Source organism: Stenella coeruleoalba (assembly GCF_951394435.1).
Source record: "Stenella coeruleoalba genome assembly, chromosome: 11".
NCBI lineage: Eukaryota > Metazoa > Chordata > Mammalia > Artiodactyla > Delphinidae > Stenella > Stenella coeruleoalba.
Window position 1 is genome coordinate 41960655 of NC_137157.1, and position 27851 is coordinate 41988505.

Sequence of the window (27851 nt, forward strand, 5' to 3'; positions counted from 1 at the left end):
GAGACCTTCAAGTGTTCCCTGTGCACTCCCAGACCCATCCCCTCACTCACCTCTGCAAGATCCAGCAACTAACGGTCATAACACGTAGGGAAGTTCCTTGGGAGGGAAGGGGTCCTGATCCTGCTCCACTGGTAAGGCTAGCATGAGTTCAGATCGGTTGTCTCCCATTGCTATATCAGATGTTAAGTTTTTTTAATATTAGCCAACCTTCTTTTGTGTATTCAGCACTCAGCGCTAGATGTCCTGGAGGATTTTTTTTTTTAAGATATTTTTTTCTGTTCTTGGTGATCTATGGCTTACATTTAATTGCTGTTTTCATCTACAGCCTCATTTCCTACCATTCCTCTACACTTACTCATGCTCTAGTCCTATGAAACTCCTCACATCTCCAGAATATACCGTGCTATCTCGTCTTTGGGTCTTTACCCACACTGAATCCGCTTTTTAGATTGCCCTTCCTCCCACCTTGCCCCTCAAGAAAATCCCTGTTTATCCCTCAGAATATAACTCAGATGTCACCCTTTTTGTAACATTTCTAATCACTCTGCCCCGTAGTTATTAATCCTTCCACTTGGCTCGTATGGCTCCCTATACACAGTCTTTTTGAGAGCTTACTGCGCTATAGAGTTGCTAATTGTGTGTGTCTGTTCCCTCACTCCACCCTGCCCCAGTTGGACCGTGAGCTTCTTTAGAGCAGGGAGCGTGTCTTCTGCATCTTGGTATCATCAGCCCTTATATAAAGTGCTTGAGTTTCCTAACTTAATTATATTTATAAATTAAAGAGCCTACTTGTTCATATTTGCCTCCTTTCTTTCTCTATACTCATAAAACACTTCAATAGAAGAAGTCAAAAAGAAAAACGTCTTCACTAATCAGCTCTTTTTAGCCAAAAGCGTTTAGAGTGGCATGAGGATAATGTAAGCTCATTTTATGACTAAATTAACATTTTTTTGTTAGCATATGAAATGCCTACAGAGCATTCTTCAAGTTAGGAATGTCACAATATTTGTTGTATTACTTTTTTCCTGGTGAATTAAGGATTTTTCTCCAACTCTGCCTTTGTCTCCTAAAGAAAGATAAAAGAACCTTAGTGGGCCAACTAAGAAGCAAAATTTTTGTTTTAAAACCACTGTGATAACAAAGAAAGTGATATATTTTAAAGTCATCAAACTTTAAAAATTATGTTTAACACACATCATTAAGTAATATATTTGGTACAGTGCAGAGTATAGATTAGGCAAGACCTAATAGTGGTTCCACAAAGCATAATCAGCTCCCCGTTCAGGTGGTAGTAATTGATGGAACTTTATACAATTGAATTTTATACAATGATCATATATCAAATTGTGATTTCTTTGCTAACATTTTTGGTAAATAATTATTAAATTTATTGTTGCTTATTTTTATAGAAATATTATGGCTCTTCGAAATCATTTAATTGCAAGCACACCTGCCACGGATTATTTTCTGCAACAAAAAGACTACTTCATCATTTTTCTCCTGATTTTGCTTCAAGTCATAATAAACTTCATGTTTAAGTAGAAGTTCTTTACCATTGAATCAATGAACTGGAATGATCATATTTGGCCTGGGACCAATGTTGAAGATGCTTTGGTCTTTATTGAAACATCACAATATTTCTAAAACAGAAAACCTTAGAAATATATGTAGAACTGTTGACTTTTCCTACCTTCTATCCTTAACCCTGAAATAAGATCTATTCTATTTGGTTATTAAAGTGAACTATGTGTTAAGTGCCAGAACATTTCTAGCTTTTGTGAGACTGTGTCTACATGTGAGTATAATAAATCCACATGTATACACAATTGTGTCTTATGTATACCTTACAGTAGTCTTTGTAGTCTATGGTATGTTCGTGTTATGAAATATATAGCATTAATGTCATTCATAACAAAAATGCTATCAATCTTATAAATATATGTGTAGCAATCTATTTTCTTCATAAAACCGGCACAAAACTTCTATCAGTAAGGAATTACAGAATGGGAAATGATGGGATAATAGACATAAATAGTTCAATGCACTGTACTGTGAAAAAAAATCATTTCTAAAGCATTCAGTTCAATTGTCTTCTTAGAAACAGCAAAAAAAAAAATTGTGGTCAAAATTGATTTGAGAGACAAGGTGGCAAACTGCTTTATCAAAAGTTTACACAAGATTTTTTTTAAGCCCTAGAATTTAATATTTATAGATACAGGTATAAATATATGTATGTGTATATCAACAAAAAAAACCCTGGTACTCGGATCTACTGATTATATATTTCCTGTCATACCTGTATAACACCCCATTAAGCACTTGCTGAAAAAAGTGTGGTCAAACTTGATTGCTGTCCTTCTTTCTTTTTTTTTTTAAACTCAGTTGGTCCAATAACATAGGCCAAATTTTAGAGATGGAATTATAGGGTGTATGAAATGCTGATAGTCATGATTTTTCATTATGAAAAAGTTATTTTAGCTTTCATTTAGATTCTAGTGTGTTCAGTGAAACAGTTGAATAGAAAATATATATATAACCAATATCTTACTTCAAAAGCCAAAAAGAGAAGGACAATGAGAAAAGACACTTCGTGTGGTGGTATTTATGTGTATGTTAAAATTGGTTTCTTTAAAATGTGCAATAAGTTGAGCATCTAAGAAGAGCATCAAGTTCTCAAGTTTAATTCTCTGTTATCCTTCTCTGTTCTCAGTAACTGCAGTCTGTGGCAAAACCACAATTCCTCAAGATTCCTTTTGTTCAGGCTCAGGCAAACATTTTTCCTAAATATTTTTTTCAGTTTAATGTTTTTCCTTTATGTATCTTAGAATTCTGAAAGTAGATTTTGAAATGAAAATGAAGGTCAGAGAGAATAATTGCTCTGGCTACACTTGCCTTCGACTAAGAAGAGACTGAGACACTAGTAAAAATACAATCAAATGTTTATGCCATGATAAGTATAAAATCAAGGAATGATTGCTAAATTATGAAAATTGAAAATGATTAAAAGGGCCTGCTTTTTACCACCTAACCAATATAGCTATCTTAAATATCCTTAGATTTTATGAAGAGCTATTTCCCATGTATTTTTGGCAAAAAAGTGTATTCCATATGTATGTGTGAAAACATTTTTTAAATAGATTATGCGTAAATAACATATACCTACACCCAGTATAAGTATAGGTATAATGTGACTACACTAGAATAGGTGGGGTTTTGTTTGTATTTCATACTTGTTGATATAATTTTTATACTCACTTTCTGTTACCAATGTTATGCTCTACTGCCTATTCATTGATATATATTTTGTAAATACTGTACGACTTGATCCTTTTTTATGGTTTAAATTAGTATTAATTTATATAAGTTGATTGGCTGATCACAAAATAATTTCATTATTAAACCCTGAAAACTTATATTTTGTGTTGGCAACTCCCCTTTGGGACTTTAGTCATGTTACTTTCATTTGGTCTAAACAGTGTTTTATTTGTATGGTTATCTTCTAAGACTGGAGAGGTAGTTATTTACTTTTGTATATTTTCTTGTTAGGGCAAATGTGTTATGGGCTCTTATTACTCAAGGAGTCAAAAACTATTTCATGAGAAAGAGCAGGGTTACTCATGACTGTTTCTTATACACTAAAAGCATATATCTAATCTAATAGTCTTCTTATGTTTTTATTTGTGTGAGTTCCTTTCTGTGAACTGAACACAAAACTCAGGAATAGGTGGCTTAGTTTTAGATCAGTGCTTATACTAGGCTTAGTATGTGAATACTTTAAAACACACAATTAACTTTGTATTTAGCCATATATGTAGTTGACTTCTCCACCTGAGATTAATCTTTCTTCACAATGGATTCATAAAAATTGTGATTCACAGTTCCCAGTTGTCTGAGAGCCTCATGGTGGTTTTTAGGATTTAAGACCTATGACCGTTTTTTTTTCATTTGATCAAAAATTTTATTTTTTCACTTGAAAATTTAAATGAGTAATAATTATTGATGTGTGCATTTCTGTTTTAGTTGTTAAATATACTATGCCTTCAGTTATCTACCATTTAGTGAGACGTAGCTGGCCCGGGAAAAGATAATAAATACAGCATGTGAAATAAGTTTCAGCAATAGATATTTTACTTATATTTCATGTCAGTACTTTTTTGTATTACTTATACAGTGTAATCTTTGTTACCATTCCATTGAAACAATTGGCCTTGTAAAATAAAACCCTCATTTAGTATTTATGCTTTTGTGCCTTTAAGAAGATACTTTTTGTCATTTTTGTGTTACAGAACTATAATATGATTCAAAGTGTTTATAGTCTTAATTATCACAAAAGGGTCATTTCTCTGTCACTTAATTTCCTTTTATATAGCTATAGCATATTTAAACAGTAATGCTGTACTTTTATAAGGGTTTTTGTCTATTTACCTATCTCAAATATATCCTTCACTTTCAGACATCATTGAAGTAGACCTGTCAGATTATTCTGCGTATTGTAAACAGTGCCTTTTTGATAGAATTCACACTGTTTTAGGGTGTCAACTCGTGCCATATACACACAAAATTATGTGGAGAAGGCAGTTTTAACTTTCTGAAGAATATCTTAGTCAAATATTTAAGGAAAAAATGTATAAAATTCCATTTTTTCCAGTGTTTAGCATTTCTAGTGAGCAATGAATATATTTGGGGGTTTTTTTGTTTGTTAGACATACAGTGATAATGAGCCATACATGATGCTGCAGATTATTTTGAATTATGTTAAATGTATAGAAATAAAATATTAAAATTAGCGTTTATACCAAATTTTCCAAATTGAACCATAGTGGGGTCAGGGGGGAACCCCACACAAATCACTAAGTTTACATTTCAACCTCTATCTTATTTGACTACATGGAAAAAGAGATTCTTGGGCTTCCCTGGTGGCGCAGTGGTTAAGAATGCCTGCCAATGCAGGGGACACGGGTTCAAGCCCTGGTCCGGGAAGATCCCACATGCCACGGAGCAACTAAGCCTGCGCGCCTAGAGCCCATGCTCTGCAACACAAGAAGCCACCGCAATGAGAAGCCCGTGCACCGCAACGAAGAGTAGCCCCCTGCTCGCTGCAACTAGAGAAAGCCTGTGCACAGCAACAAAGACCCAACGCAGCCAAAAATAAATTATGAAAAAAAAAGAAAAAGATTCTTTAAAATGTATATAACCTGCCACTATTATGTAATTTGCTTTCATTCTGTTTACCTGTAGTATGAATTTAGTATATTTAATTTGCTTTTTGTTACTCTTAACATACTGTTTGTTTCGTTACAGTTTTTAATTGAAGGATGGACTGTTAAAATTGTATAGGACCAGTGTCTCCTTAATATGATTAACATATTTAGAAGAACCACAAGAAACCCATGACAAAATGAATGTGAATATACTTTCTAAAATATTTAGAAAATTTTATCTTTCTGCACTTATTATGTAAAATTATTTTAGTATTACAACATTGAAATTTATTTAAAGAAAAAATGCCATGAAACATTTGAACTGATGAGCCACAGAACTTCAGTTGAAAATTTTCACTTCTTAGCATGCTAACTATTCATTTAAGTTAAATATCCTGTTTAATGGCCATTTATAAATTCAAATACTACCACTGGTCAGTTTTGTAAAATAGAATAAAAGGATGTTATCTGCAGTGTAAATACAGCACACTGTCAAATTCTTTTCCTTAAGGTGCATAGTAAATGTACAGATAGTCATAGGCAACTGTTTTGTAATGTATTACATTTCTAATCTGTTATTCCTAACCTATTATAAAAGTTTGCAGAGACAAAAGAATTGAATTTTTCTAATCTGTAAAATGATGCTAACTTCGACAAGTAGGCATTCTAAATAAAATTTTTAAAAAGAGTAAACTGATCAAACGACTGAATATAACATATGGTGACCAGATTATTTAGTCTTAATTTTTTAATTAAAAATAATTTTGTGTGGGGGGGTAGTTGTGAAGGATGGTGAAGGGCTTGGAAGGGATTTAACAGCTAGAATCCTTAATGTATGCTTTACGTGATGCTTCATATTCATTCTTCTTGAATACTCATAATAACCTTCAGATGAGTGGAAGTTACATTTTACAGATGAAGATTCTGAGGCTCAGAGAAGTTAAATGATTCTAAAAGCTACATAGTAAGAGTGACAGCGAGCCCAAGTTTGAACCCATGTCTGACTTCAATGTCCATTATCTTTCCACTGTACACTTAAATAGAACTCTGACTTTACTTCTAAATCCACTGCTCAAATCGAGTAACCCCTTTGTGATGGGTAAGAACGAAAGAACCTTGGGAATTCCCTGGTGTCCAGTGGTTAGGACTTGGTGCTTTCACTGCTGAGGCCCAGGTTCAGTCCCTGGTTGGGGAACTAAGATCCCACAAGCCGCGTGGTGCTGCCTAAAAAAAGAAAAAGAAACTTGCCATTACACAAGCATATACACAAAACCCACATGAAAAAGTTTTTCCCCCCGCAAATCACCTATTAGTCCATAGTGAGTCAAAATCACACATGTTCCAAGAAATCATTCCTCTTCAGTTTTCCTCTTTTCCTCCATCATCCTCCCCTCCTGTATTTGCACCCCTCAGGATCCAGTTCCTTCTGGTTAATAGTGAGCTGGTTCTGCCTTACTGGGGGAAGGGGAGGGCTGACAGGCTTCTTCTGTCCTATGCATAGGAATAAGGGGTAGGGAAAACAGGCCCTCACTGTTCAACCTCAATGAAACATCTACAAGGTAAATAATTTTCTTACTAATGTTGACCACACTCTAATAGGTGTCCTGTATTGTGTTATGATAATCAGCTCTTTTGCACCTTACAAAATATCCCTTTCTTGTGGAGATAGTGGGCCCCTACAGTGGTGACACGTCACAGTGATTTGTTGAGTATGTTGTACTTGTTGAGTGCTTAGTACCTACGAGGCACCATGCAAAAACAAACAAAAAAACCGCCTTGTAAACATTCTCACCCTCCTTAAAACCTTGATTTTTTTTTTTTTTACTTATCTATTATCACCATTTTTTTTTAAGATGAGAAAAGCGGAGACAAAAGAATGTCACAGATAAGTACATGGCACCGCAAACCCAGGTCTAAATATTAAGCCTATGCTCTTAACCATTTCATCCTTAAGAGAGAGGGTATGTGTGTGTCAGTATACGAAACAGTATGTTGTTTCTGCTTAACAGTATGGTTTTTTCTGCCGTCGGATTGTGTCCAGTAATCTTCGGTCACTGTGTTTTTAAAGCATCCTATTGATTACCAATGTGGCTAAGTGTTCACATCTATCACCTCTGCTAAAGAAAAATTAAACTGTGGTGGGTTTCATAGTGATACCTAAGCCCAGGAAATGTGGCAAAGCCCCCAGCAGAAAGCACGAAGCCTGCAGCTCGTGACTGTAGCCAGGGCCTCCTCATCTGTCCTACAACCCGAAAGAGAACCGCTGATGCAGTGTGGACAGGATATGCACGAGTCCAAGGCAGAGGTTTTTGTTACAAAACAGCGAACTTTTGAGGGAGGTCAGGAACGAACCGAGCTCTAGCCGCGGTGCCCAGTCCCTCCGCTCTCGTGCCGAGTTCCTGGGAGACGGAGGGATCTGGTGGCAGCTGAAGCCTCCAAGAAAGAGGAATGAATTCACCTAGGAGGGGGAGAAGGGCTTGCGGTTTCCTGTCCGGGGACAGCTCCCGAGAAGCCCCGACCTCTTTCCCATCTTCGCGGGCTTTTGAACCGCTAGCTCCTACTGGCAGAACGGCGGGGCTCTCCCACTGAGCGGGCGGGAAGGTAGACCCTCGCCCAACCAAGAAACCGAGCAGCACCGGCTTCCGGCCTCCTCCCCGCCTCTTCCGCTTCCGCCTGCGCCCCGCTCCTGGTCGTGCTGGGCTTCTACAGGCGGCGACCCGAAGCTGTTGGAAGCTGAAGGGCTATGGCCGCTGCGGGATCTGTGAGGGCCGCGTTGCAGGTGGCGGAAGTGCTAGAAACCGTCGTGAGCTGCTGCTTGGGGCCCGAAGGGCGGCAAGTTCTGTGTACCAAGCCCACTGGCGAGGTGCTGCTCAGCCGGGATGGCGGCCGCCTCCTGAAGGCGCTACACTTAGAGCATCCCATAGCCAGGTACTTGCGTGTCACGCCCCAGACCGTTAGAGCATCCTATAACCAGGTACTCAGGTGCCGCACTCCAACCTTCAGTCCATCTCCCTGAACTTCTTGTCCCTGAGCTTATGCTCCTGGAAGAACTGACCTTGGACGAGACCAGTGTACGCTCAGAGTTAGAGCGCTGCCCGCTGCCCGAGGGAACATTCCCAGACATCGAATCATTAACAACTGCCGAGAGCTTGTCTCACTCCTTTCCTTCCGGCTCGACCCAACCCCTAGAATCTTGAAGTAGAACAAAGTAACTTAAAAAAGGAAAAAACTAAAACTAAGGATATCACAGAGACAGTATTCTCGTTTTATGCCTGTAGCTGTAAAAACATGGTTTCAACTTGATTTAGGCAGCCCTCTGAGAATCTGAGTTGCTTTATTTCTTTCTTGTACAGGATGATGGTGGCATGTGTTTCCAGTCATCTAAGAAAAACAGGAGATGGTGCTAAAACATTTATTATCTTTCTTTGCCATTTACTCAGAGAACTTCATGCAATCACAGACAAGGAAAAGGATTCTTTCTTTTCTGAAAATATTCAAACCCATGGAAGGCACTGGAAAAAGTGTTGTCAGTGGAAGTTTATTTCCCAAGCTCTTCTAACATTTCAGACACAAATATTAGACTACGTTATGGACCATTACTTAAGTAGACACTTTTTGTCCATCTTTTCTTCATCCACCAAAGAGAGACCATTGTGTAGGAGCTCTTTAGAGATGCTCTTAGGAGCATACTTTTGTGGAAGAGTGGGAAGAAATAATCACAACTTTGTATCACAGTTGATGTGTGACTACTTTTTCAAGTGTACAGCTTGTGAAAGTGGGTTTGAAGAAGTCCTTGAGTTAGTGGATGACTGTTTTGTCGAGTTGAAAGTTGGTGTCACTGGCCTTCCTGTTTCCGATTCCAGGATCATAGCTGGGCTTGTGCTTCCCAGAGACTTTTCCGTGTACTGTCCAGCAGACGGTGACATAAGAATAGTGATAGTAATAGAAACCATTCAGCCTCTTTTTTCAACTTTTGGATCAGAGTTTATTCTAAATTCAGAAGCACAGTTTCAGACATCTCAATTTTGGATTACAGAAAGGACAAAAGCGATAATGAAATATTTACAGAAGCAGAATGTAAAATTGCTCCTATCTACTGTGAAACAACCAGACTTAGTAATTTATTGTGCAGGACTGAATGGCATATCCGTGGTGGAGTGTTTATCATCTGAAGAACTTTCTCTTATCCAGAGAGTCACTGGTCTCGCTCCCTTTGTAGTACCACAGGCTTCTTCTCAGTATGAACTCTCTAACACTGCTATGGTGAAATTTTGTAAGCCCTTTATTCTTAGATCCAAAAGGTATGTTCATCTTGGCTTGATTAGCACATGTTCGTTTACACCACACTGTATAGTTCTTTGTGGTCCAGTGCAGGGTCTTGTTGAACAACATGAGGTTGCTTTACATGGGGCATTTAAAATGCTTCGGCAATTATTTAAAGACCTTGATCTAAATTATGTGACACAAGCCAGTGACCAAAATTGTACTTCAAGTCCTCTTATTTATAAGAATAGTAGAGAAATTAATGACTTACCAGAAATTGTTAATGGCTCAATACAAAGGCCATATCAGGACACAGTTGTAAAGAACAAAGATGAACTGGCAAAAACTCAAACATATTTAAAAGCATATTCAAATTTGGTAGTTCCAAGTGTAGAATTAGAAACAAATATATTGTGTTCAACACCAACAGTGACACTAACAGATACATACCAGACAGATGCAACACTGAGATGTTTCTCTCCAGACAAAGCCAGGATAATGGATGACCATGAACCATTTATTGAGAGTAATTCTGCTAACTCAGCAACAGAAAATACTAGAAGAGAAATCTCTTATGAAAATTTACAAGTCACAAAAAATGCTAGAAAGGGGAGCATATTACCAGTGAGATATAAGTCACTAGAGATGTGTACTTCCCAGAGTTACTGTTTCTCATCTGTACCAGCTGGTTGTGTTTTGCCAGGGGGTGGTAATTTTGAGATCTTGTTGCATTACTATCTTCTCAGCTATGCCAAAAAGTGCCAGCAATCAGAAGAAACCATGGTTAGTATGATAATTGCTAATGCACTTTTAGGCGTTCCCAAAATCTTGTATAAGTCTAAGAAAGGAAATTACAGCTTTCCACAAATATATATAAGAGCTCTCCATGCACTGCAAACCAATCAACCCATGATAAGCAACCAGACAGGTTTGGAATCAGTTGCTGGTAAATACCAGTTACTAACTTCAGTTCTTCAGTGTTTGAGAAACATTTTAACCATTGACTTGGTAATCAATATTAAGAGACAACCTCAGGAAATTTATGATCAAGATTCGGAAGAGGAACTATAAAATTGGAAGCTTTTTATTAACCAAAGTTTTAATCCAACTCAAGCCATAAAGCAAGGCAGGCATGTGACCACTGATTTTCAAGTTAATTCAGTCTCGTTAGGAAAACAGCATAACTTAAAAAGTCTTTAGAAGTACACAAGGCCAGCACACATTCAGACACAAATATTAGAGACTACATTATGGCACAGTTCTGAGGAGGAATCCTTCTGGATGGGTGAAGCCAAGATCTGAGTAAGTGTATCTTTTTTCCCCCTCAGTATCCCTGTGTCTCTGCTGTGTGTTAGTCTGTGCATTTGGGGGAAGGTATTTCCTTATAGCTCCTTTTTACTTTTCTGTATCTTTTTTCACTCTTCATCCCTTCTCCCTTGCCTTTCTGTATCTAGTTAATAGAGTAATTTAATCTCAGATATGGATGTGGTCTTCAAATGCCATCCTACTTTAATTGTTTATAATATAAAACATTATTTGCTTTATTTAAAATGATTTATTTTCCTACTCATAATTTCTATAGCAGTGAGTAAAAGGCTCATTTTCTTTTTCTCAGAGTGTGAGTAAAATTAGTTTTTACTTTTTTGTGGCCCCTTGTTTAGAGCCTGGATAGATTTTTTCCCCATTCATACACCAATGAGTATGTCACCATAAATGTGGCTTTGTGCATTGTAAACTTATTTTCATTTCTTTAGTTGAAAGTTAATTCCAGAAAGGATATGAAATTCATGCTATCATTTTCTCCTGTCCTCTAAGAGCTTGCAAAACTAATTCATGTATTTCCTGAGTTTTCTTATATTTGGTGCATAGCCAGAGTTCAGTAGTAATGCAAGAGGGAGGGGATATGGGGATATACATATGCGTATAGCTGATTCACTTTGTTATACAGCAGAAACTAACACAACACTGTAAAGCAGTTATATTCCAGTAAAGATGTTAAAAAATAATAATAATAATTTGAGAATTACAGTTGGCTCTCCAGTCCTTGGGTTCTCCATCTGTGGATTCAACCAACTGTGGATTGAATATATTCAGGAAAAAAAATTCCAGAAAGTTCCAAAAAGCAAAACGTTAATTTGCCAGGTGCACTGGCAACTATTTATATAGCATTTACCTTGTATTAGGTATTATAAGTAATCTAGAGATGATTTAAAGTACACAAGACAATGTGCACAGGTTACATGCAAACACTGTGCCATTTTATATAAGGGACTTGAGCACCCACAGATTTTGGTATCCTCGGGAGGGGGGGAATGTTCTGGAACCAACCCCCCTTGGATCCCGAGAGACGACTGTATTTATTTCTAATATGAATTTTTTAATGTTTATATTTTATCTTAAAGGTTTATAAATGCAAATAATACTGTGCACCTAGCTGTGAATAAGGACAGTGTCTTCTACTTTTAGTAGTTCTCTGTAACACCCCAGGCAGTGCTGTGTTCATACCAAGTATTCGGGAGTGCTTGTTGAATAAAACTGTTATCTTTAATCTGATCTAATTATGTGTTTCCAGTTTACTAATTCAGCAGATTCTTATTGAGTGCCTACTATGTGCCAGATGCTGAATATACCATGGTAAACAAATAGGTATGGTTCCTACCTTCATGCACCTTTCCTCAAAGGTTAATGGGTAGTAGATGGTGACAACACTTGGATCAAGATTAAATTTAGGAAAACTGATTAAAATTTCATTACAGTTAAACTTGAAAAAGCGATGACTAATAATGTATTTAAGAACTGTAATATTCCATCATGCAGATCTCATGATCTTTTATATTAAATATAATTTCATTTTTGTAAGGTTTATGCCATATGTGATAACATTATTTCACTTCTGTGACTATGGAGAGAATGTATTAGCTCTGTTTCTTTGTGTGTATGTGTGTATATATATATATATATATATATGTATATATATATATATATTTTTTTTCGGTATGCGGGCCTCTCACTGCTGTGGCCTCTCCCGTTGCGGAGCACAGGCTCCGGACGCGCAGGCCCAGCGGCCATGGCTCACGGGCCCAGCCGCTCCACGGCACGTGGGAGGCCCCTGCATCGGCAGGCGGACTCTCAACCACTGCGCCACCAGGGAAGCCCTACAGTACGTTTATATATCTATGAAATCTGTATAAGAAACAGAGCTAGGGCTTCCCTGGTGGCGCAGTGGTTGAGAGTCCGCCTGCCGATGCAGGGGACACGGGTTCGTGCCCCGGTCCGGGAAGATCCCACATGCCGCGGAGCGGCTGAGCCCGTGAGCCATGGCCACTGAGCCTGCGCGTCCGGAGCCTGTGCTCCGCAACGGGAGAGGCCACAACAGTGAGAGGCCCGCGTACCGCAAAAAAAAAAAAGAATAAACGTACTGTAAAATTGTTGTATAATTTTTTCCATTCACTTTTTTAAATTGCCTGTCAGGTCACTTGATAGCTTTGCTTTATTTTGTTGTTGTTGTTTTAAATACTTCATCATTGAAGGCATTCAGAGACTTTTCCATGTTTGCCTGTGCCTTGCATATGGTAGACATTTTATAACTGTAAATAATCACTAGCCCAGGAGCCACTTTGTAATCTGGGAGTGGGTCTTTTTGTGTTTGGCACCTCATCTAATATCTGGCACACGGTAGTAGCCAGTAAATGTCTGTTGAGAAACTCTGGTCCTCATGGATGAGCTCCTAATTATTTCTATCAAACTTTCATGGAAAAGGATCTGTTTGCGGGGGAAAGAAGCAAAAAATGTAGAACAGATCTGCACAAAGCAATCGTTTTTCTTTTAATTAAAAAATCCTCAAAAATGGTGATAAAGCTTTCATGGGTCATCCTTGTCATTTACAGAATAACACTAGGGAGTTTATATTACTGGGTTAGATAAAAGAGCACTTCACAAATGTAATTACGTTATACTTAAACCCACTTACACAAAGGATTTGAGGTGACCTGCAACAAAAAATAGATGAAATTAAAGTAAAATCTAAATAAAAATTAAAGAATCAAGAGCAAAGAAAATGTAAAAATGATTAAAAGTCAAGACCATGTTCCTGTTTTTATTCTGCATAATGAATAACCTCAAAATTTACTTGATTGGAATCACTATATTATTACCTTCATGGTTCTGGGAATTGCCTGGATTTCGCTGAACAACCTTCCCTTGTATCCTGTTGGGTGAGGCAGTCGTGCAGGTCAGCTGAAGTTCAAGGAGAGGGAACACAGGCCCCACCACTCAATGGAAAGTGTCAGTGACACATTATAAGAAGAGCATGTGGGATGAGATATATATTGAGGCAGCTATCTTTGGAAAACAGTCTGCAGCACCATGGGAGAGAAAAGAGGACAACTTCTCAGCTGAGGTTTTTATTATTGTTTTCTGAACTTACATGTCAGTCTACCTCCCACAAACACGTTTTCCCCAATAACTTTTATGAACTCATTTTTTTCTCACTGGGTCAGCACAAGCCATTTTTATTCCCAAAACAATAGGCATTGAATAGTTGAATATCTCTGAACTGCTTTAGCCAGGGAGCTGTTTAACCATGTTACACTGGAAATGTTAGGGTATGCATGTTTTAGACTAAAAGGGACGGGGAAGAGGAATGCAATTTGAGCCTGAACTCTTTTTTTTAAATTAATTTACTTATTTATTTATTTATTTTTGGCTACATTGGGTCTTTGTTGCTGTGCGCGGGCTTTCTCTAGTTGCGGTGAGTAGGGGCTACTCTTCATTGTGGAGCATGGACTTCTCATTGCGGTGGCTTCTCTTGTTGCGGAGCACGGGCTCTAGGCGCCCGGGCTTCAGTAGTTGTGACATGCAGGCTCAGTAGTTGTGGCTCGCGGGCTCTAGAGTGCAGGCTCAGTAGTTGTGGCGCACGGGCTTAGTTGTTCTGCCCGTAGGATGCATGTGGGATCTTCCCGGACCAGGGCTTGAACCCGTGTCTCCTGCATTGGCAGGCGATTCTTAACCACTGTGCCATCAGGGAAGTCCCGAGCCTGAACTTTTGTCAGAAATTACTCATCTCCTCCCAAAAGGAATAGAATATGTTTTTCTTATCATCACAGAACAGCAGAGAAAACAAAAACTACAGTTGGAAGGGGATATATATATATATCCCCTTCCAACTGTAGTTGGAAAAAGTATATATATATATACTTTGCAGTTCTGTTAACAGCAAGAGATGGTAACAACCTAAACTCTAGATGGATCCACAAACTAAATGGGATAGGGGCAGTGACTGGTGGGGGAGGGGGTAACGTGCATAGGGAAGAGGTGAAAAGGTGATTTCTCAGTGTATACCTTATGGCATTTTGATTTTTGAACCACTTGAATACTACTTATTCAAATGAGATAAAATTAAAAAAAATAGATTTAGAGCAAACACATAGAATGCACCCCAAGTAATAATAAGGATCCTGGCCTAAGGAAACACAAGATCAGAATGGAAGAAAAATGATGTGAGATACACAATGATGGATCAGTACTTCTACAGTGGAAGAAAGGATACAGTCAAAAGAGGGAATATTCTCTTAACTATAATTGGCTAGGGGTTTTCTCAACAATTCTGGAAACGTTCTCCCTTAGCAGGCTACTATGAGCCAGGGAAGTCCCAGCAACCAGTGTGGCGTTCATTTCCTCATGGAATTTTCAGTCCTGGGCCTGGCTTCCTCTTATGCAGACTCACCATCAGATTTTGTCAGCACGTTGAGAATGGCTCTGTCTCAGGGTCTGAGTCAAACCAAACTTGTGAGCATGATCAATTTATTTACAATAAGAACTGTTCCAGGAACTAGAATATTCCAAGTCCGTCTGACCAGTCTTTCCTTTATGTATGGACCTGTTTTATTACTTCCTGTGGGAAGTAATAATCAGGTGGTTGCTCAGTAAGCATGGAATCAGAACAAGAGAAATCAAATTAACTCCTCCCAGCCAGTTATGCTCCAGTTCCCCAGTGCTCGGTCCTGGCCTTCTACACCTACACTTGCTTCCCATGGGATTCTGTCCAGGTCTGTAACGGTGCCACTACATGCTGATGATTCCAAATTTTGTATTTCCAGCCAACCTCTTCTCTCTAATCCCAACTCATTTATCCAACTGCCAACCCAGTCTCCATGTGGATGCTTACCCTTAACATGTCCAAAACAGGATCTCTATTTCCCATCCCCTAAACCTGGCCTTTCCCCTGCTGTCCCATCTTAGTTAATGGTATCACCAGTCTCCCACTCATTCAAAACAAAAACCTGAGAGACATCTTGCCTCCAGTCTTTCCTTCACATCACACAGCCAATCAGCAAATCCTGCTGGCCCCACAAATAAAGTGGATTTCAAATCCACCCATTGCTCACAGTTGCCTTTCTAGCCCAAGTCACTTCATCTCTTAACTGCAGCAGCCTCCTAATGGTCTTCTTCGCCTCTGTCTCACCTTGTACTTTATCCTAGAGTGATTTCCCCCCAACTTCTTATTTCAAATGTTTTGACTCCACAAAAAAGTTGGGGGAAAAAAAGCACAACAAACACCCACAAATCCTTCATCTAGATTCACCAATTACCATTTTACCCTTTGTGCATGCGTGCATGTGTGTGCACGCGCGTGCGCGCGCGCGCACACACACACACACACACACACACTTCACTGAACCATTTGAAAGCAAGTTGTATCGCTAAATACCTCAGTAAGTATTTACCATGAACAAGGACTTCCCCTACATGATTGAATGATTCTTTTAAAAATGCAAATCCTGTCATGTCATTCCTCTGCTCAGTCTTCCAAAGGTTTTTCCTTCACACAGAATGAAATCCAAATTTATCATAGTCTACAGGGCTGTACATGATCTGTTCCCCTGCTTATCCCTAAAATCTCATCTGATACTCTCCCTCTAGCTTTCTCCCCACCAGTTACACTATGAGTCAGGACAAGTTATGCCATACTGAGGTAACAAATAACTCCAGATCTCAAGAGCCTTGACACAGTACAAATTGATTTGTTGCTCACATTCATGCCTATTAAAGGTCAGGCTTCTGATCCCACACTGTTTTCTTCCTCACTCCCAATTCAAGGCAGGTGGAGCAGTCACTGTCTTGAGCGTTACCAATCATCACGCCAGAGAGAGAGAAAAAAGATCTAGAGGGTCTTGCATTGGCTGTGTTCAGAACTGGCTTGTGTCATTTCTGCTCATGACTCACTGTCCAGAATTCGTCACATTGTCCTACCCATCCACAGAAGAACCAGGTAGTGCAGTTCTACCTTGTGCCTGGAATGAGAGAGAACCAGGACATTTGGCAAACAGCACGAATGAGTACCCAAACTGGCCGCCTTTCTGTCCCTTGAACGCACAAGTTCGTTCCAGCGTCTGAGTTTTCCATTTGCTGTGCTGTCTGCATAAAAGTCTTCCCCTCTGGTCTTCATATGGCTCACTTCCTCACTTGATTCAGGTACTTCTGCTTTAATGTCACCTCCTTAGAGATAACCTTTCTTCACCTTTCAGTCTAAAATAATGCCATATTCCTTCCCCATGACCTCCCTTGTTCTCTATCTTCCTACCTTGTTAAGCTCTTTTTGAAGCACATATCTGGTGTTATTAGTATGTGTGTTTATTTTTTGTATTGACTGCTTTCCCCACAAGAATGTAAACTCCACGAGGACTTTGACTTTTTCACTTCCATATTTCCAGCATGTGGGATAGTACCTGGGCAAGCAGGCACTCAATGAATGAATGAATGAATAGGAATGGACCAATGGAAAGACTGACTAAGGCTCCCTTCTCCTGAGTGGTGATCACATAGATCCAACCAACATTTGCCTCAGTGACTCCATTTTTGTTAAGCTCCGATGAACCCAGTTTTTTCTTAAAATACTAAATCACTGCAGAGTCCTACCAGCCTGGAAGCCATTCTGTTTCCTTCAGGTGACTTAGCATGTCCCTGTTCTAAACAATCATTTGTTCATTTTAAAGAGTAGCTCTCACTAGGAAGTTTCATTCCCAAGTCTGTGCCGAAAGCCTCCCTGTAGCCTTATGTAGACATGCTGTATTATGGTTGAATCGCATTTATTCTTAGGTTAACAATATGGTAAATATGCATAGTTCTTGCAGTCTCTGTCATTTACAATAACTCCTTTGGATGTTTGTATTGATATTTAGCCCCAAGTAAAATCACCAATGCCAGATCTTATTATAAATAAGATCTGGGTGAAACCCTCCCTGATTATAGCAACCAAGGTTCTTGTGCCCAGATTAAACACACCTAGTTAGTAACTGGCTGTGCTTCTTGAACTACTCAGGGAGGTTTCCATTGTCTGTCCCCCACTATAGGGAAATCCCTGCTGCGGCAACAGAAATGTCCATTTTCTTTAAAAAAGGGACCCCATGGTATATTTAGCCTTAATACATATTTCAAAAGTACATTTGTGCAAAACTTCCTGGGCTTCACTTGTGTTTCTGTCACAATTTACACATCATTTTGTACTTAATAAACTCCCATACTGATCTCTTCTAATTTGTACTGTATGTCTTAAAATTTACATTAACTCGCAATATAATTAGTCTTAATAATTAGTTAGGGTTTCGTATACAATCCCTCAGATGGTAATGCCTACAAATCATTATCAAATGATAACTTGGGCATAACTTGATAAGGAAGTTATCTAATGTGCTCTTTGAGAAGACTTTGTTGGTTATTTAGGGGGAAAAAAAGTCCATTTATATATTTCTCTTACTTGCAATATTTTACTCTAACCCTTTTGAGAAGTGAAAAAGGAGATCTCATATATGTATTAGAAGAAACGAAATTAACTAGTGAAGACAAAATTGGGACAGTTTGAAGATTGTATTTCTGTTCTAAACTTTGAGGCACAGTGTAGTAGAAAGAACATAGTATTTGAAGTCAGGCAGACCAGTATTGCCATCCTGGCTCTACCAGTTACTATTTGTGTAACTTTGGACAAGTTGCTAAATACCTCTTCTACCTCAATGTCCTCATCTATGAAGTAGTAATAACAGAACCTACCTCATATAACTGTGGTGAAGATCAGTAAAGATATCTGATGGGAAGCGCCTCGCACAATGCCTGCCACATTATTAAGTAGGAGCTTAATAAATATTAGCTTTATTTCTTCCTTTGGTTGCCATAAATTTTTAAAAAATATCTATTTGGCTGCACTGGGTCTTAGTTACGGCACGCAGGATCTTCGTTGACACATGCAGGATCTTTAGTTGCGGTATGCAGGATCTTTTAATTGCAGCATGCGGAAATCTTTTCTTTGCAGCATGCAGCCTCTTAGTTGCAGCAAGTGGGATCTAGTTCCCTGACCAGGGATCGAACCCAGGCCCCCTGCATTGGGAGCGCAGAGCCTTAACCACTGGACCACCAGGGACGTCCCACCCATAAATTTTAAACTTTTCCCTCCTTCCTCCAGTTCTTCAGTTATACTTGATAACCTGTTCCCTACATGGAAAAACAGCAGAAACCTTTGGGACTCATGCCAGCATGGACCACGGATATCACAGATATAGTAGAAATTCACTGTGGCAGATTGTATTTTCTCCCATATTTCCCTTGCCATATTCTCTAAATATGACCTTGACACTCCTCTGATGGAATGGTAGAATCTATGTCTCCTCTCCTTAAACCTGGATGAGGCCTTGTGACTGCCCTGCCCAGAAGACTATAATGAGTGACACTGTGTATGACCTCTTAGATTATAAAAGGCAACCTCCTGGTTCTCTTGAAACTCTTGCTCTTAGAACCCAACCACCAATGCTGTAAGGAAGCTCAAGCAGCCTGAGAAGAGCCAAGGCCCTAATCCACAGCTTTGGTGGAGTTTCCAGCCAACAGCCAAGCATCAACGTTCCTCATTTGAGTGAGCCTTTTTTTTCCTAAATATTTATTTATTTATTTATTTTGGCTGCTCTGGGTCTTAGTTGCAGCACATGGGATCTTCGTTTCAGCACACAGGATCTTTAGTTGTGACATGCAGACTTCTTAGTTGTGGCAAGCAAACTCTTAGTTGTGGCATGCATACTCCTTAGTTGCGGCATGCAGACTCTTAGTTGCGGTGTGCATGCAGAATCTAGTTTCCTGCAGGGATCAAACTGAGGCCCCCTGCATTGGGAGCATGGAGTCTTAACCACTGGACCGCCAGGGAAGTCCCCTGAGTGAGCCTTTGAAGTGGATCCTTCAGTACCCAGGGTTTGTTTACAGGTTTTCTTCATGTGAATCGTGCCTATTGCCAGCTGAATTAGATAACATACCACAGGAAGAAAACTTTCCTGTTATATTTTAAGAATTTGATCTTAACTTACGAGTAAGTATATTATCAACTGGAAAGCACTGATAGAGCTACACATGCTGTCAACACTTTGACATTCTTCTGAATTGGTTTGGTAAATAGCTACTGTCTTCAGCCTCCCAAGTCTACTACCCTCTCCCCCGAATCCCATCCTACCACCCTGGTCTCCTCATCCCTATCCTAGGCGCCCTTGGATTCAGGTTAATATCTGCTTCAGCAGGGGAGTTTGGTGGGATCTTGCCCCAGTTCTATGGTGTCCACTTTAATTGGTGAAGTGTTAACCATGCCACAGAGGTTGAAGTATTTTGAATATCACTCCTTAATGCAATAATGTATATTAATGTGATCACACCGTACATACTATTTTTTATTGGAGTACAGTTGATTTACAATGTTATGTTAATTTCTGCTGTACAGCTAAGTGATTCAGTTATACATATATATACATTCCTTTTTTATATTCTTTTCCATTATGGTTTATCACAGGATATTGAATATAGTTCCCTGTGCTATACAGTACGACCTTGTTGTTTATCCATTCTATATATAATAGTCTGCTAACCCTGAACTCCCACTCTGTCCCTCCCCCACCTGCCTCCCCCTTGGCAACCACGGGTCTGGTCTTTATGTCTGTGAGTCTGTTTCTATTTCGTAGATAGGTTCATTTGTGTCATATTTTAGATTCCACATATAAGTGATATCATATGGTGTTTGTCTTTCTCTTTCTGACTGACTTCACTCAGTATGATAATCTCTAGTTGCATTCCATGTTTCTGCAAGTAGAATTATTTCATTCTTTTTTATGGCCGAGTGGTATTCCATTGTATACATGTACCACATCTTCTTTATGCATTCATCTGTCGATGGACATTTGGGTTGTTTCCATGTCTTGGCTATTGTGAATTGTGCTGCTATGAACACAGGGGTGTATACCTTTTTGAATTATAGTTTTGTCCAGATATATGCTGAGGTGTGGGATAGCTGGATCATATGGCAGCTCTATTTTTAGTTTTCTGAGGCCCCTCCATACTGTTTTCCACAGTGGCTGTACCAACTTACATTCCCACCAACAGTGCAGATCTTATTTATAAGATCTCCACACCCTCTCTAGCATTTCTTATTTTTAATGATGGCCATTCTGACCAATGTGAGGCAGTAGTTTTGATTTTCATTTCTCTAGTAATTAGCCATGTTGAGCATCTTTTCACGTGCTTGTTGACCATCTGCATACGTACTATATTTAGTGGTTAGTTTTCCTTTCTGGTTTTACTTATCTCCCTACTCTCTTCCCCACTTCTTTCACATTGTCCCCCAGATGCTTCCCCCCAAACCAGGTAATCCTATGGATCACCTACCAGGTATCCTTCCATATTTTTCATTATGCTGCTTATAAAATCAAATAAAAATGTATTCCTATTCATATCTGTACATTTGGATTGTTTTTGACCTTGGTTGAGATTTCTCTTGGCTTCTTGTCTCACTCACTACCCCTCCAGGGAGGCAAAGGGACTTACCTGATTGGTGAGTTTGGGTGGAGGAACTGCGTGTGCCTGGCTCAGCACTCCCTTTCTTTCTCTTGGTTAAGAGAAAGGAAGCAGGGTCAACATCTCCCCACAGGCCCGGAACAGGAATCAGCACTGTTAGGAACCATGCCTGGGTCCATCTGTCTGATTCAAAGGTGGGGCATTCACCTGCCTGCTCCATTTAGCACTGTAGGCCCTTGGGTCCAGTATAGGCATCATAGGGAGTTACTGTGGTGTTTCTGTCTCCTTCAGCCTGACTCCCATGTATGCCTCCCAATGGGAGGGGAGTTATTTATTGGGTCTCCTAAAACTTGTTCCCTACCACAGACATTGCCAGGTTTTATTGCCAGTGTCAGGTAAAGTAGCAACGAAGACCAGTTGAAACTGCCTGGTATCCTTATCGTTACCACCAGTGTGCCAGTGCTTGCATGCTCACATGGCTGAACTCTCTCCCCAGGATCCACTCATCCCATGAACAAAGAAGCAGGCCCACAAAGAGAAATGGAAAGGCCAATGGCCCCACATCACAAACAGCTAAACTGTCCTTGGAAAGAAGGTATGTGAACTGAACAGGAGACTGAGATTTTAGTAATCAGCTCTAAAAGCAGTCACTGGAATGGGTTAATTTATCCAGAGAGACCCAAGTGCTGTTACTTGACATTATTAGATTTTTTCTACTTCCGGGGTAAACTGAGACTCTAAAAAAGCAAAGTTATTTGGAGAACCAAAGTGTTCCATGTTCTTTGCCACTGTATAGAGATTCTTCCATTAAACCTACTCCACAGACATGAAGTTGGAATCATAGACAAGAGATGGAGAGACAGCTCTCCAGTTAGAGCTTGCCAAGGCCCAGCAATATTCCTGCTTTTGGGTGCCAGGAGACTCCCCTACTTAAATTAGCTCAAGGAGTCTAATATTCCTGAGGAGGGACCTAATGATAATGCTTAGTGGAGTGACTAGATGAAAGGACTGTTTTATTAATTTGATTAGGAAAATGGAAGGAACAGAAGGAGAAAGGGAATTGAGTCATTCCAGGGTGATGGGATGAAGATATTAGGTCTTATCAGCATAAACTGGAAGACTTCTGGGCACCAGGTATGTAAATAGCTTACAGTAGCTAATTAAGGTTGTGTTTTTAAGATTGGTGCATTTTGTGTCCTGTTGAAGAAATCTTTGCCTACTCCAAGATTTTGACCTTTGGAATAGTAACTAAGAAATCTCAGAGAAATAATGCGTTTCAGTAATTCCTTCATAAATATTAAATATAAATATTTGAATATACACATATATTAAAGATGTATAATACATAATATTGAACACAAAAATATACTGAATATATTTTAAAATTGAGCAATCTAGTATAATCCATTCACACTCGGAAAACTCTTTTATAATACTATAATAATGAGCTAAAGAAAAAAGTTTTTTATCTCTAAAAAGTTACTTTATAACAAACTTGCTTCAATCTACTCTTCCAACAAAATGTCTTCACAGAAATTCTTTAAATAGTACAGTACACTTCTTTATTAGTATTGCCTTTTTGCCCAGCATTCTCTCAGAAATTCTTCCAGTCAGCAGCTTCTTTGGAAATCCAGAAAGCAACCTCCCGAAACTGTAACATGAACCAATCTGCAAAGATTTTATAATAGCACAGTCAAATGATTTTGCATTTGCCACACTAAGCATCTTTAGGAGGCAGCATGGTGTGGTACAGAGATCAGGGGCTTTAGAGCCCCACCACCTGTGTTTGGATCCTGGATCTGCCACTTACTAGTTACATCACCTTGAACAAATTACTTAAACTTGCTGTACTTTACTTCCCTCTTTGGTTCTTTCATTTATCTATTGTTGTGTGACAACAATATTATCCTCAAACTTAGTAACTTGAAACAGCAAACATTTATTCTCTCATATAGTTTCTGTGGGTCAGGAATCTGGGAGTGGGTTAGCTGGGTGGCTGTGGCTCAGGGTCTTTCATAAGGCTGTAGTGAAGATGTTGGCCAGGGCTGCAGTCACCTGAAGACTCACTGACTGGGGCTGAAGGGTCCACTTCACTCACTGACGTGGCTGTTGGCAGGAGGCCTCAGTTCCTCACTGTGTGGGCCTCTCCATAGGGCTGCTGATGTGTCTGAATGACATGGCAGCTGGCTTCCCCCAGAGGGAGTGACTCCAGAGAGAGCACGGAGAAAGTGCAATGCCTTTTATGACACTGTCACTTCTGCTGTATTCTATTCATTAGAAGTGAGTCACTGAGTCAGCTTATGTTTAGTGGGAGGGGAATTAGGCTCCACCCTTGGGAAGGAGGAAAGTCAAAGAATTTTTGATTTAAGGTCATCACATCAGTAAAACAGAAATAATAATATTGATCTTATTGTACCTTTGAAAGAATCAAAAGTGAGCATCTAGAACAGTGCTGGCTTCAAAGTGTGTACTCATTTACTTAGTCTTTATTGAGTATTTACTAATGTGCTGTATGCTCAGCCTATGGTCATGAACAAAACCCAGTCCCTGCCCTCATGGACTCACAGTTTAATGGGAAGATGGACATTAATCAAATAATACGTAAACAAATGTAAAATCACTGCTTCACATGTGCACAATGCAATGCAGAGGGATTGAAACTAGATAGGAAAGACTTCTCTGAAGAAATGATGTTGAAGCTGAGATCTCAAGGCTGAGTAGGAGTTGACTAGGTGCAGAAGAAAGAGAAGAGTGTTCTAGATAAAAGGAACGATGGGGTAAGCTTAGTGGGTGGAAGCATGGAGAGGACAAGGCACTGGATGAGGTGGTGTGGCTGGGGCAGGGGAAGGGCTGTGTGCCAAGACGGGGGAGGTGACAGGTAGCCAGCCCCTACTCTGCTTATCTGTGTCTGACAAAAGAGGGGGAAATAAGCATTTTATATATTTTTATGAGATCAGTGAGTGCCAGGGAGTAGAGCTAGGTGTAGGAGTTGAGTACAAAGGGGCATGAAGGAACTTTTGGGGATGATGGGCTGCTCTGTATCTTGATTGTGGTGCTGGTTGGAACTTATACAGCTGTAGACTAAGGAGGGTAAATTTTACTATATGTAAGTTATACCTCAGTATCCCTGAGTTTTTAAAAATGTACTTTTTATGCAAGCACTGTTATGAAGGGGTACCATAACATTGTGAATTTTCCTATAATATGGGTTTTGGATTCCTTCCAAGCAGTATTAATTTCTGCAGTATCAACAGAAGACTGCCACAATGAAGTTTAACCTACCTAGTGGTGCTGTAGCTAAAACCCCGCAGTCAGTGAGAGTGAGGGGTGTGTGTGTTTTGCTGGAGGGGGACTGAACACATATCAAAGTAAACTAAATGTAGTACACTTTTCGGCATTAAAAGTAACATGTTTTCACAGCTGTGTAAAGCATGAAGGGAAGAAAAATTTTAGAGGTAATAAATCAAGTTACTTTAATGTAAATGCTGACGTTTTTGTTTGCTCTGTTTTTATTTTGAAAAAACGTTGCCAGATGCATACAGTTCTAAGATCAGCAATGATGCTTAACAATGGAATTTAAGAGACTGTTATTTTGTCACAAAGCTAATAACAGATATGAAGCAAAGCAAGTTTTCCTGGCTCAGAAGCTGATCTAGTGCCTATGATATTATCCTTATCCAAGACACTGAGGCCATTAAGCTTTTGTGAATTTTAAGATTCAAGAGTCTTGACACACACAATGACACTGTGTTCATTGCAGCACTGGACTTCACTTTCAACAGCTGAGCTCTTGAGATTTCCAGTGTAAAATACTGTTAATGAAAATGAAATGGGTAGAATTCCATTGTATAAATATACCCCAATTGATTTATTCATTGCAAAGCAATGGGAAGGAACAGCCTACCACATGCACACAACACTGTGGATGAATCACAGACAAAAGAAGCCAGCTACCAAAGTGCATCCAGTATGATTCCATTTATATAAAGTACAAAACCAGTCAAGGCTGTTACAAGTCAGTACAGCAGTCCCCTTGCAGAGGAGTTGGGGGAACAACTGAAAGAGAGCATGCTGTAGATTTCTTGGGAAGGATGATGTTCTTTTTTTTCTTTCTTTCTTTTTTTGAAGTATAGTTGATTACAGTGTTGTGTTAATTTCTGCTATACAGCGAAGTGATTCAGTTATACATACACACACACACACACACACACATTCTTTTTTTAATATTCTTTTCTGTTATGGTTTATCATAGGATACTGAATATAGTTCTCTGTGCTCAGCAGTGTAACCTTGTTTATCCATTCCATATATAACAGCTCACATCTGCTGACCCCAACCGCCCACTCCATCCCTCCCCTAACCTCCCCACCCTTGGCAACCACCAGTCTGTTCTCTGTGTCTGTGAGTCTGTTTCTATTTCGTAGATAGGTTCATTTGTGTCATATTTTAGATTCCACATATAAGTGATATCGTATGGCATTTGTCTTTCTCTTTCTGTCTGACTTCACTCAGTATGATAATCTCTAGTTGCATCCATGTTTCTGCAAGTAGAATTATTTCATTCTTTTTTATGGCTGAGTAGTATTCCATTGTATATATGTACCACATCTTTTGTATCCATTCATCTCTTGATGGACATTTAGGTTGTGTTCCATGTTTTGGCTATTGTAAATAGTGCTGCTATGAACATAGCAGTGTATGTATCTTTCTGAATTATAGTTTTGTCCAGATATATGCTGAGGTGTGGGATTGCTGGATCATATGGCAACTCTATTTGTAATTTTCTGAGGAACCTCCATACTGTTTTCCACCGTGGCTGCACCAACTTACATTCCCACCAACAGTGTAGGAGGGTTCGCTTTTCTCCACACCCTCTCCAGCATTTATTTGTAGACCTTTAAATGATAGCCATTCTGACTGGTGTGAAGTGGCACCTCATTGTAGTTTTCATTTGCATTTCTCTAATAATTAGTGATGTTGAGCATTTTTTCATGTGCCTGTTGGCCATCTGTATGCCTTCTTTGGAGAAATGTCTGTTTTAGGTCTTCTGCCCATTTCTTGATTGGGTTGTTTATTTTTTTGTTGTTGAATTGTATGAGCTGTTTGTATATTTGGGAAATTAAGCCCTTGTCAGTCGCATTGTTTGCAAATATTTTCTTCCATTCTGTAGGTTGTCTTTTTGTTTTGTTTGTGATTTCCTTTGCTGTGCAAAACTTGTAAGTTTGATTAGGTCCCATCTGTTTATTTTCATTTTTATTTCTATTGCCTTGGGAGACTGACCTAAGAAAACTTTGGTACAATTTATATCAGAGAATGTTTTGCCTCTTCTCTTCTAGGAGATTTATGGTGTCCTGCCTTATGTTTAAGTCTTTAAGCCATTTAGAGTTTATTTTTGTGCATGCCGAGAGGGTATGTTCTAACTTCATTTATTCACATGCAGCTGTCCAACTTTCCCAACACCACTTGCTGAAGAGACTGTCTTTTTGGGATGGATAATGTTCTATTTCTTGATCTGGGAGCTGGTTACACAGGGTGTTCAGTGTGACAGTCCCTGAGCTGTACATTTATGATATGTGCATTTTTATACATTATGTTTTACTTCAATAAGAAAGGGGTTTTTTTTTCGTTTGTTTGTTTTTTGTTTTTGTGGTACGTGCGCCTCTCACTGTTGTGGCCTCTCCCGTTGCGGAGCACAGGCTCCGGACACGCAGGCTCAGCGGCCATGGCTCACGGGCCTAGCCGCTCCGCGGCACATGGTACCTTCCCAGACTGTGGCATGAACCTGTGTCCCCTGCATCGGCAGATGGACTCTCAACCACTGCACCACCAGGGAAGCCCAATAAGAAAGGTTTTTAAATTAAAAAAATATATGGAACAACTGTAGGAGATGTGTGCCCTAACACAGAAAATTAGAACATTAGACCACACTCACCATGATCATAGATTGTTGTAATAGAAGGCTGCTACACATGTGACCATGGAATCATCCTCCTGTCTGAGAAAACCCCCCTCGTTGAGCAGGTGGCTTCAGGAGGCGATGCTTAGGTAGGGGTTAAGAAGCAAAGGAACACCAGATCAAGCCTAGGAATCAGTGAGGTGATGCTCATAGCCCAGTCACCCTCACGTTCTCATTACAAGGTCTGGGATTTTACATAATAAATCCAGTTAAAACTTTTAAAATGACCCAGACATTAATGTGTGAAAATATTTGGGCACAGCATTTCTGTAGGACTTGGAAGTTGGAAAATCTGTTTTCTGGTATTTCTCATGATTTCACTATTTATAAGCAAATTTATCAAACAACTTTATTCAACTCCCTTTTCCAGAAGTTGTGAGGGATAGAATGATATATGAGACACAGTCCTTGACTTCAATAAGCTATTGATTTAATATGGAGATAGCCCAACCATGAAAAGATTAGCCAAAAATACACAGGTGTATACTGTAAGGATTGAATTGGGGGGAGCATTAATCAGAGGCAGCTATTGGCATGTGAGGTAAATTTACTGTGTTCAGTGAAGGACAGAGAAAGCTTATCAAAGGAGACAGAACTTGAGTTGGAATTTGAAGGAAGGA

General features: G+C 39.4%; 2 protein-coding genes across 8 annotated transcripts in view; both read left to right on the top strand.

Annotated features, from left to right (window-relative positions):
* OSBPL8 (oxysterol binding protein like 8) overlaps positions 1–5901 on the top strand; it is a 193730-nt gene extending 187829 nt beyond the window's left edge. For all 5 annotated transcript variants that reach the window (XM_079937597.1, XM_079937598.1, XM_079937599.1 and 2 more), the window contains one exon: positions 1410–5901. In XM_079937597.1, coding sequence (XP_079793723.1) covers positions 1410–1542 — 133 coding nt within the window. In that variant the 3' untranslated portion in view covers positions 1543–5901. The remainder of the gene's footprint in view (positions 1–1409) is intronic.
* Positions 5902–7944: 2043 nt separating this feature from the next.
* BBS10 (Bardet-Biedl syndrome 10) lies at positions 7945–22409 on the top strand (the record flags this gene model as incomplete). 3 transcript variants are annotated; one of them, XR_013830577.1, is made up of 4 exons in its annotated part: positions 7945–8129; positions 8555–10766; positions 21772–21870; positions 22305–22409. XR_013830577.1 is itself a non-coding variant. In XM_079937717.1 (2 exons), 2 exons carry the CDS (start codon positions 7945–7947, stop codon positions 10533–10535), a joined length of 2166 nt encoding a protein of 721 aa, XP_079793843.1. In that variant the 3' UTR covers positions 10536–12383. The 3 variants fall into 3 exon arrangements, 1 of the variants encoding a protein (XP_079793843.1); XR_013830578.1 differs by lacking the exon at positions 22305–22409 and having other exon boundaries at positions 21772–21890; XM_079937717.1 differs by lacking the exons at positions 21772–21870; positions 22305–22409 and having other exon boundaries at positions 8555–12383.
* Between the last annotated feature and the right edge of the window lie 5442 nt (positions 22410–27851).